Here is an 11,385-nt window from a genome sequence, read left to right as displayed (position 1 = left end):
GCCGAATCCATCACTTAAAATCCCGTGTACGACAAGGCAAAGTCAAGAATCGTGAAACTTCTGACCAACTCGCCGAGTTGATGGCCTACTCGCCGAGTTCGTTTGGAATCAGCATTTTCTCAAAACAAGAAAGCTGTCCGAAATTGTGTCTAGTTTTCAGAACATTTTGAATCTCGTCAATCGGAGTTACGGTTCATGAGATATGGCCAAAACACTAACGAGGGGTCAAGCTGTCCAACAACATCCTTCTTTCTTCAAAATCCAAGATCCAAGCCTCCAATCGCTAGTTCCGCTTCCTTTTCCATCCGAGCATGTATTTGTTACTGAAAATGAAATATTTAAGCTAATTAGGCACCTTTGGTTCATTATTTGAGATAAAATTAACATAAAGTATTAAGATCATGCATGACTCTTATGACTAAGTATGCCTATATATATATATATATATATATATATATATATATATATATATATATATATATATATATATATATATATATATATATATATATATATATATGTGTGGGTTGTAAATTGAACGAATTGACAATGATTCATACTCAACCTATTTAATAAAAGGGTAAATGGATATGGGCCTTAAACGAATAAACGAATCAAAAATTAAAATTTAAACCCGTAAAATTTTTAAGGATTTGAAACGAATTAGAGTCAAAACTTACTCCATTGGTAATTCTAATTTTGACATTTCTTAATTCATGATTAAAAATGCAAAAGGGCAAAAAGGTCAAAATAATATTAATAAAATTGGTCAGGGTACGTGGCAAGCTCGAAAAACCACGTGAGGAGATTCTCTCTCTCTCTCTCTCTTAGGTGGCCATATAAAAAGTCTTACCAGATCTCACTAACCACAGAAAGAGTGTGACCCAAAATTTAATCTCTCCTTCCTTCTTGAGAGAGAAGAAGAAAATATTGTGTTTGTGGGTATTTTTCTATACATATGCGTATTTGAATTATCGAAAATTGTTTGAGAAACTTGTGAGACAACCGATAGATTGATCAATTCTAGAAGAAAAGCTTGGATCAACTCATCATAAATATATACATTCGATCGCAAGCCTGCTGCGGGAGTTCTCCATTGATTGGAGCTTTCGCAGCAGTGGACATGTAAGTTTTTCTCTGTCTCTCACCGATCATACATAAAAAAAAGACGCTTTTAATCGAGATATATACCCAACTGAATTGAGTGCTGATAAAATTTTGGAGCGTTCGTTTGGTTAATAATTTTTTTTTATGAAATTCGTCGTGATATTTTATGTTCATATTTCGTATTCCTACTGCGAAAGTTCTCCGTCGATTGGAGCTATGTATCGCAGAAGGACATGTACGTCTTTCTCTCTCTCTCTCTCTCAACAACACAAAATAAATAATGACAGAAACAAGCAATTCATGGAGATATATATTTCATGTATCGACCGATGGATCCAAATGATCGGAATGCTGAGTTAAATATAGGAGGTTGGGTGAAAATTGATAGTTGGTTTAATCAATTAATTGTTGGTGTAATTGTTACAGATTTGAAGTCCGATTCAATACGTTACGGAAACAACTTGAGTTTGATCGCAGATTGGTCTTCAAGGTATAAGGTATGTATTGGGATTTTGTTTATGAAATTACTGTTTGAGAAAAATCCTGCAAATCGATGGAATTTGTGTATAACTTGAGCGGTTAACAAACTTAATTTGTTTCCGTTGTGTCATGCGCTTGCTGCTAATCTATATTGATTGAACTATTCAATATGATATTGATGGGCTAGCAGCTAGCTGTTGTGTTGTGTGTATGCATGTCCCCACTTTAATGATGCTAATTTGATTCAAAATTCACTTGTTTTAATTTGTGCTATTAGTTATGCACGTAATTCTTAAGATGTTCGTGATCAATGTGTAAAACGTTTATTTAATAATTAATTAATTAATTATACAAGTTACTACTTACTTTTTATGAAAATAATATTTGTTTATTTAGTCGATTCTACATTAAATATTATTGTTTTCAAAAGAATTTGCAATTTTCTTAATACTGTAGTAGTTTTAACATGTAACTAGCAAGAAAATAATAGTCCTACTTGATTATTTAGTTGACAGAGCAATTCATCTGGATTCTAGACAGCAATTATTGTCCGGTTGTCACTAGTATATTTTTTCCTCATATAGTTCTAGTTATATACTAGTAGTATTCATTATGTAATAGTACTTTATAGTACTATGTTATATTTTGGTATTTTATCAGTGAAGACTTAAGTGGGACCAGATTCTCATAAGTCATATGTCTCGTGAGTTGTCAGTTTTATATGGAAGAAACACTGTTACGGGGCCTAATTATATATGGACCCAAATGCATCAAATACATATACAGATACCGCCCATGCTTTTTAGCATTTATTCTTGTTTCTATACTTGTTGACAATTATTATGTCTCACTTTATTAAAAGCTTCCAAAGAGAAAGAGAGACATAATTAAAATTAAATTAGGAAAACAGTGAGCAAAATTTTATAATATATACCCATAATATTTTTAGAGCTTTTCTTTTAAACATCGAAATTTATAGAAAGATAAAGACCTGCCTAAGAGAAGGAAAGTCGACAAAAAGGGAACACCACAAAAACTTATAAAATGTTAAAAGGCAACAAACCCAATTGATCCGTTTACAAACACCAAAACCATCCTTAAAATTGACCCAATTAAACACTATAATGATGATGCAATCCACAATTTTAGTTGCAGAGGAGTAAATCTTGTTGAATACTTTGTGGTTTCTTGTATTCCACATGCACCACAAGACACCATAAATAACAGAAATTAAGATTTTTTCTCTTCTTTACAACACAGACTTGACCAAATTTAGTCTACCCCCAAATGAAAGAGTTTTAGACTTCCAGTTGCGTTTTAAAGACATGTTGGAGCCAACCAGAACACCTAAATAAACAAAAGGAAAGGAAGTTGCCTCATAACCAAGAATATGAGCACAACTGACAATCTTGTTATCTGACACTCCGATTCCAAACACCATGGACTTATGAAAGTTCACCTTAAGGGCGAAAGAGACATGGAAGCATCTGAGAATCCGGGCCAACTTGATAAATCTAGAACTAGTCCAATCACCTAAAAAAGTGTGTCATCGGCAAAAAAAAGTGTGAAATAGAAGGCTCGTTGTTTGGGATTTGAACGCCATGAAAAGGGAAAGTTGAGAAGCCGATCTCATAGTCATGCTTAACCTCTTCATAGCAAGAATGAAAAGGAAATGGGAGAGAGGGTCCCCTTGGATAACTTGTGATGGACACACTCAATTATAAGTTTCCAGTTGCGTTTTAAAGACATGTTGGCGCTAACCAGAACACCTAGATAAACAAATGGAAAGGAAGTTGCCTCACAACTAAGAATATGAGCACAGTTGACAATCTCGTTGTTTGACACTCCGATTCTAAACACCCTGGACTTATGAAAGTTCACCTTTAAGGTTGAAAGAGACATGGAAGCATCTAAGAATCTAAGCCAAAATGATAAAGCTAGAACTAGTCCAATCACCTGAAAAAGTGCATCATTGGCATAAAAAAGGTGTGAAATAGAAGGCCCGTTGTTTGGGATTTGAATGCCATGAAAAAGGGAAAGTTGAGAAGCCGATCTCATAGCCATGTTTTATCCCTCCATAGCAATAATGAAAAGGACATAGAGGGTCCCCTTGGCAATCACCTTTGGAATAGGGAATTCCCTAGTTGGTGAGCCATTGATGAGGATAGATGCTCTCAAAGAAGCAAGGCACCCCTAACCCAAAATCATCATCGGTTCTCGAACCCCATTTGAGACATAATAAAATCAAGGTAGTTCCAATTAATAGATTCAAATGCTTTGTCGAAGTCCACCTTGAGAAGGTATACTTTTTTCTTGTCTTTTTTGCGCAAGAACAAATTTTGTTATGATCAACGGACCATCAAGGATCTTGCGCACTTTTATAAAACCTGTTTGAATTTAGTCAACCACCTAACTTTTGACTTTTTTATGCGATTTTCAAGGGATTTAGTAAATAATTTATAGAGGCAGCTGATGAGGCTAATCGACCTATAATCATTAAAAGTGAGTGGGTCTTTAGTCTTGGAGATAAAGGCCACTCCCCCTCTTTTGACCTTCATCATCACCAACTTTCCCTACCTATTATTCTCTTTCCTCTCACCGCCTTCAACAACCTGCACCATAACTATCGCACGTCTCTTTCCCTCTCTCCTTACTGCCCAATGTATCCTACAGAACCAAGGGCCACTACCGAACACCTTACACTATGTTTCCACTTTGACGAACCTAACACTTGTTCAATTTGAAGTTGAATTCCATAACAACATTGTAGATAGACCAAAACAAGATTCAATTCGAGACCACCATAGCCTCATGGTTATCCTAAGGCCACACCATATTTGTAAGTTTCCAGCGTCCGGAGTTGAACCCAAAAATAAAAATTGGAGTTGCACTAATCTTCGCCCAGAGGCCGATGTTGTAAAGGGGATATATATATATATATATATATATATATATATATATATATATATATATATATATATATATATATATAGGGTTAGGTTATAATGTGGATGGACAATTATTGTATGGACTGTGGACAGTGCTATTCGATGAGAATTACTGAGAGAATAAGTTGTTTAGTAATGCGAATACGTTCAACCTTACAAAAATATCATCATTTTCATGCATTCTCATTAATTCTTATTCATTTTTGTTCTCACACATCGTTTTTCACTCATTTTCATTCTGACAGAATACGACTCAATAAACATTCTGACAATATTTCGACAAAATGAGAATAATAATAATAAGTATATAATAACCTTATAGATGATTTAATTAGTAATAATGTGTGATAATGACAATAGTTATGTAAGATTGAACGTATTAATATAATCAAACAACATATTTTCTTTGTCATTCTTACAGAATAACATTGCCCACACGTCCGTACAATAGATGTCAATCCACATTTGAACCTATATATATATATATATATATATATATATATATATATATATAGAGAGAGAGAGAGAGAGAGAGGGGGAGAGAAAGAGATGGATGTCGGATTATAGGCAAAAGATACATAAGAGAGAGTCGTTTGCATATGAGAGAGGGAGAGTCGGTGGTCGGAGGTGGAGGTGTGTGAGAGGAGGTCCATCGTGAAGGGGTGGTTAAGGTGGTTCCAATGCCATGCCAGAGGTGAAAGGAGGCGGAGTAGGTGGTGTTGGACTTTCATAAATGGAAGAGACAGAGAGAGTACTAAGGTCATGTTGACAGACTAGCTAATGAGCTAATTTTTAGCTGATAAACTAGCATATGAATTAATAATGTTTAATAAAAATAGTTTATAAGCTAGACTAGAATGTAAAATGATATAAATGGACTTTTAGATATATAACTAAAAGAAAAAAAAGACTAGATATAATTAAGGACACATTTGGAATATTTTTTAAAAACTTCATAAACTTATCAAAATCTATCTCAAAGTAGTTTATTAAAAGCTAGCTTATAAGCTAGTTCATAAGTTAAAATAAACTACTTTTATAGTTTTATGGAACAGTAAATTACAACAAATAAGCTTATAAACTAGCTTATTTTTGCTAAATGGGGCGTAGGTGAATAGCATAGTTGATGGTTTGTAGAAAGCTTTTAGACATCTTTTCAATCTTTTATAGAAATAGTCCCAGAGATGATAGTAATGTCAAAAATTAGAAAAGACAAAACTAGTGGTATTTTAATCATTTCATAAATACTTAAAGGAATGGTATAGATGATAATCAGAAGAGAGACTAAAATAGGAGGATTTACTAGACATAAGGATTAATGGTGTTAAATTTCCAAAAATATGACAAACCTACGTAAAGATGTATACCATAGTGACCAAAACTATAATTTACTCGGAAAATATGGACTCATTATAGGCCTCTAGTAGGATCGATAATTATATAATTTGATTGGATAAAAACCTAGGAAGAAATGACATCGGATTATCTAATATATGAAACTAAATTGCTTGCAAAAACAAAATAATGAGTGAACTGATAAACTAATTATACATCTCAAACTTAATGATAGTTGTTATGGTACAAAAATAGTGCATATTCTTTAACATTTAAAAAAAAAAAAAAAAAAAACACGTTTTATGGATAAATGTTTAGCATAAGTCATGTATCAATTATTAATATTAAGATAATCTTCCCCTCCTACATTGATTAAATAGCTATATTTTTAATTTATATATCGTATTGCATGTAAATGTTTAAAATATGTTAATATTGAAAGGAACAATTCAAATTGGAACCACAAAAAAATTAGGAACGATGAGAACCAATCATGTAAAATATAATAATTTTAATTTTTTTACACTTGAATATTGTTAGAAAATAACGAAACATATCAAAATAATAACTTTTTCTACTCTACAGTTAAATATCAATATCGGTATTTTTTATAATATAAAAATTATTTAACAACATTCACAGAGTTTAATGATCACCATTTTTATTAAACTGTAAATGATATAACATAATTTTACTTTTGCTTTAAAAAATATGACAATATTGATATCCAATTTTAAAGAATGAGAAATTATTAATTTTAATATGTTCTTTTTATAATCAGCAAGTGTTAAAAAGAAAACTACAAAATAAAAATTATGTCAGCATTAAAATGTGAGTGACCGGTTCTCATCTTTTTGTGGTTATTTTTATTGGAACTTTTCCCTAATATATATTAAAAATTCTATATATTTTGAAAATGGACTATATTTCGTATGGGTGTACTGATAACAAAATCCCAAAACAAAGGTATCTAGAAAAATACTTGGAACTTGGAAGTGTTAACTGTTAAGAACAAGTTTGAACAACTCTACACCTAAACATATACAAATCTTTATCTTATCTTTGGAGAAAAGAAGGTCCAAATGTAAGAAGACTAAATTGTTTGTAGATTAGATTATTACAACTCCAAACACGAAACAGTATAACCTTGGTGGAAACAAAGTAACAAAATAAAGGTATCGTTATACTTTGACTTCTTATTCTAACATTATACAGCTTTTTATTCTAACTTTTATTTGTGCAACACTTTTACACCTGGAAGTCCCATTTTATATTTACAGAAAAAAAACATATATAATAATACATATTCTCTTTCTTAATAATCATTTTTTGAGTAAAAAAAAAAGTAAACAACTAGTTTGATGAACCCATGCATAGTCTTTTTACGGAGGGACAAGATTAGGTATCTGATTGTATCGCCATGGCAGAATACAGAATTTTTCCTTTTTGTAGTTGTTGTAAATTCCTTAGAATATTTGTACGGATGACCTCCTGAAGTGTGAGAAAATGTATAGTATTCGACTCAGGTAGCAGTGATGATTGGATTTAGTTTTTATATAAATATGATGATGATGATGATGTGATTTGTTTTCACTTGTCCTGTTATATTGGAACAAATTAACGGACGGATGCTTCAAGCAAAGAGAACGCTAATACTAAAGTTTCGTCACATTGATATCAACTCCATACATGCTATACTACTACTAGTATAGGACAAGACAGCTACCAGACAAATAAATTAGAGCATTCTCTTTGATTGGTAGTTGCTCTTGCTTTGTTACTGGTGTCGTACGGGTAAAATTTTCAGGTTTCGGGTAGAACGGGTATTTCCTTAAGAAAATAATACCCGATACCCGACCTATATTGTAATTCGGGTTTTCGGGTTTCGGGTATTCGGGTTTGAGGTCGGGTCGGGTAATTATCGGGTATATCCGAAAATTTCTTAAATAACACTTATTGATATTTTTTTTTATATGTTGGTTGGTTTAATAAAAAATTGGGTGGGAAATTACTCCATATAATTAACAAGTACATCTATAGTAACAATACAAATTATTATGTACTTTTTTAATTACATTACGTGCGATAGAGAGAAACTGAGAATTGTGATGACGGTTCAGGACTTTAGCTTCAGTGTCGTATTCCCTTTGCAAGTTTGCGTTGACTGTTGAGCCGTCGTTCATAAGAAGGAAACGAACAGTTTTGTTTTATTTGAAGTGTGCGTACGCGATTGCATTGTATATTTGGTATTATTTAAAAAACGAATTTGGGTATTCGGGTATACCCAAAAATAAATATTCATACCTAAAACCCGACCTATATTATTATCGGGTTAACCTATTACCCGAATGTTCATACCCATTACCTGTTCTACCCGAATTCGGAACGGATCGGATGGATAGAACGGGTTTCGGGTTTTGCCTATTACAAGTAATCCACGTCTCCTTTTTTAACCCATCACCCAATTTATAAACGTCACCCGGTCAAAGTTTGGAAGTGTGTGATAGTTTCAAGGGTCAGACAAAAACAAAACCACCCCGATATGTCTGTTTATATTATTATTATTACTAACTTAATTTAGTATCTTATAAGAAGCCGAATCATCCTCAGAATAAGTGTTGCTTGCTTGCTTTGGTGAAATAAAAAAAGGGAACTGATCTATGTTGTCGGTGTTTCCGAGGTTCCGGTTTTCTGTATATAATCTTTTATGCCTTGATTGTTTTGGGTGCAGAGAATAACATGAGAACATAAACATGTGTTAATCAAAGAGAGTGTATGTTATGTTATGTTATGTTTCAGGGTATCTGAAGAATCAATTGTTGTTGATGATGGCATGCAGTAGTAGTATATCGGTTTCAAGCCAACCGGAAAGCCCGATAACAGGAAAGAGACCACACATCCTTAACCGCTCAATCTCGGGTCAAAATTTAAGACAACATGCGAGAATTCAAAGAGCATACTCCGACAACAATCTATGCTATTCAGCTAAGGCCTCCATGAATCAGCCTAAGTTGAAAAACAGCCCTTCCATGGGAATTTTCGACTTCAATCTATCGCGTTCTATCATCCCCAATTCCCTCAAGGCACTGCTGTTTGAGACCGATTCAGAAGAGACACATTGTCATGAATTGACAGATGTGAGCAGCGATATAGAAATGGAGAAGAAAAGAGCTAACTGGGTAGAGAGGTTAATGGAGATTCGAAGCCGATGGGTTCAGAAACAACAGAGTAATGAAATCAATGGCGACAATGAAGAAAAAGAGTGTGATGATGAAGATGATGGATGTGAAGTGGATTATAGCGATGATGAAGGTATTGAAAGCATCAATCAGGAAACATTTTCCCAGCTGTTGGATAAAGTTTCTTGGTCTGATACCAAAGATTTCTCACAACTGGCTTTTCTCTGTAACATGGCCTATGTTATCCCAGAAATCGAGGTATACATATCTATATAGTCTTTCCAATATTGGGTAAAAATATAAAAAATTGTGACATGATTGTAGGAGGACGACTTGAGACGATACTATGATTTGACATTTGTAACGTCTTCGCTGGAGAAGAAAGGTTTAGCTGAAGCCATGGCAGCTGACTCGGTTTGCTTACCTGTGAGTGTGAGTGTGAGTGAAAAGGAAATGAAGCGAATAAACCGTACTTCAGCTTATGAGATAGCAGCCTCGGCAGCAACATATGTAAGATCCCATGCAGGTGGGCTTATAAACCTCGTGTCTGAACCAAAACACAAGGAAGATGATGTTGCGGATTACTGTCCAAATCCAAGAGTCTACAATTCAGAGATGGCTGCGTATATGGCAGCTTCCACTATGACAGCAGTTGTTGCAGCACCTGAGAAAGAAAAACAGGAGGCTGCAAAGGATCTTCAGTCCATTCACTCCTCTCCTTGTGAATGGTTTATTTGTGACGACTCCAGTATATACACTCGCTGCTTTGTCATCCAGGTAGGTACTTTTTTTTTTAAATTGCAGGCTAATATCGAAAGAAGAATTTATATGTCTTTAATAGATAGAGTGGGCTCCCTAACTATAAAAGGAGTCGATGGCTTTCAAGTATTTGTTATTATTATTGGTTTAAGTGTGAATCAAATCTTTGGATAAGTTATTACTTGAATCAAAGATTATTAATCTGATTTGGGAATTACTGGCAATTGCAGGGTTCAGATTCAGTGGCATCATGGCAAGCAAATCTCTTCTTTGAACCGACTAAGTTTGAGGTAAGCAAATCAGGTGGTTGAGAATGAGAAAAAGCATATATATAATAATGAAGTAGAAAAATGTTACAGGGAACAGAGGTGCTAGTTCATAGGGGAATATACGAGGCTGCAAAGGGAATATATGAGCAATTGATGCCACATATTGTAGAGCATGTGGAGAGATACGGTGAAAGAGCAAAGCTTCAATTCACGGGGCATTCTCTTGGGGGGAGCCTGTCGTTACTGGTGAACCTGATGCTGCTCACCAGGGAAGTTGTCAAGGCCTCGGCTCTACGGCCCGTCGTCACCTTTGGTTCCCCCTTTGTCTTCTGTAACGGTCAAAAGATTCTCGACCGCCTGGGGCTACACGAAAACCACATTCACTGTGTCATGATGCATAGAGACATCGTCCCCAGGGCTTTTTCATGCAACTACCCAAACCATGTTGCCCAATTACTCAAACGTCTATGCCCCACCTTCCGCTCTCATCCCTGCCTAAATAGAAATGTAAGTAACTCCTTCCTTACTTCCTCTCCTCCTGTCCTATACCAATATCTCTATCTCTTTGCATACATCATGCAGAGCTTGTTATATACGCCGCTTGGGAAAATGTTTATACTCCAACCGGATGAAAACTCGTCGCCACATCATCCTTTACTCCCTCCTGGGACCGCTTTGTACGCTATGTCTAATAATTCTAATTCTGGTTCCACCAAGACCAAGGCGGCTAATGCTATTCGGGCCTTCCTAAACTCCCCACACCCAATAGAAACGTTACAACATCCAACAGCTTATGGGTCCGATGGCACAATCCTTAGAGACCATGACTCAAGTAACTACCTAAAGGCGGTTAATGGAATCATAAGACAACACACAAAGACCTTCAAGAAGAAACCAACATCACGACAGAGGAACGTTATGTGGCCATTGTTGACTTCACAATCTCCACACTATTGGAGTCAAGAAACAAAGCTCAAAGTTTCGGTTTCAGATCAAAAGAGGCTTATTAGTACAGAGGTGGCTTGAGTAGTGTTGCTGTTAGGTAAGCTAGGGAAAACTACACTAACTTGATTGGGGGGGGTGATGTGACAATGTTCATAAAAAGGTTTGCCTTCAAATTTGTTCAACTAATTACATTATTGTATATTGTGTTCCATCTTTCTTATCTTAGCCCCCCAATTCCCATTGTATGTATCAGTATTACCAATAAATGTTAATAATGAAATCCCCAGTATAATATTAGCTGTTTTCAATTTCCTATTGAGTATTGCTAGCCATACATATCATCATATTTTATATGCATTAGCA

At 34.7% G+C, this 11,385-nt stretch overlaps 1 protein-coding gene across 8 annotated transcripts; it reads left to right on the top strand.

The window, feature by feature from the left end:
• Positions 1–880: 880 nt before the first annotated feature.
• Positions 881–11,341, top strand: LOC111894619 (phospholipase A1 PLIP1, chloroplastic). Of its 8 annotated transcripts, none has more exons than XM_023890708.3 (6): positions 881–1,125; positions 1,534–1,604; positions 8,710–9,307; positions 9,374–9,826; positions 10,039–10,098; positions 10,168–11,341. In XM_023890708.3, exons 3-6 carry the CDS (start codon positions 8,867–8,869, stop codon positions 11,101–11,103), a joined length of 1,890 nt encoding a protein of 629 aa, XP_023746476.1. In that variant the 5' UTR covers positions 881–1,125; positions 1,534–1,604; positions 8,710–8,866; the 3' UTR covers positions 11,104–11,341. The 8 variants fall into 8 exon arrangements, with proteins under 8 accessions (XP_023746476.1, XP_023746472.1, XP_023746477.1 ...); XM_023890704.3 differs by having other exon boundaries at positions 8,670–9,307; XM_023890709.3 differs by having other exon boundaries at positions 881–1,342.
• The last annotated feature ends 44 nt before the right edge of the window (positions 11,342–11,385 follow it).

Source organism: Lactuca sativa, chromosome 7, assembly GCF_002870075.4.
Source record: "Lactuca sativa cultivar Salinas chromosome 7, Lsat_Salinas_v11, whole genome shotgun sequence".
In the NCBI taxonomy this organism is placed as follows: domain Eukaryota; kingdom Viridiplantae; phylum Streptophyta; class Magnoliopsida; order Asterales; family Asteraceae; genus Lactuca; species Lactuca sativa.
The sequence above is the reverse complement of the archived record's forward strand: the minus strand, read 5'-3'. Positions and strand labels throughout refer to the sequence as shown.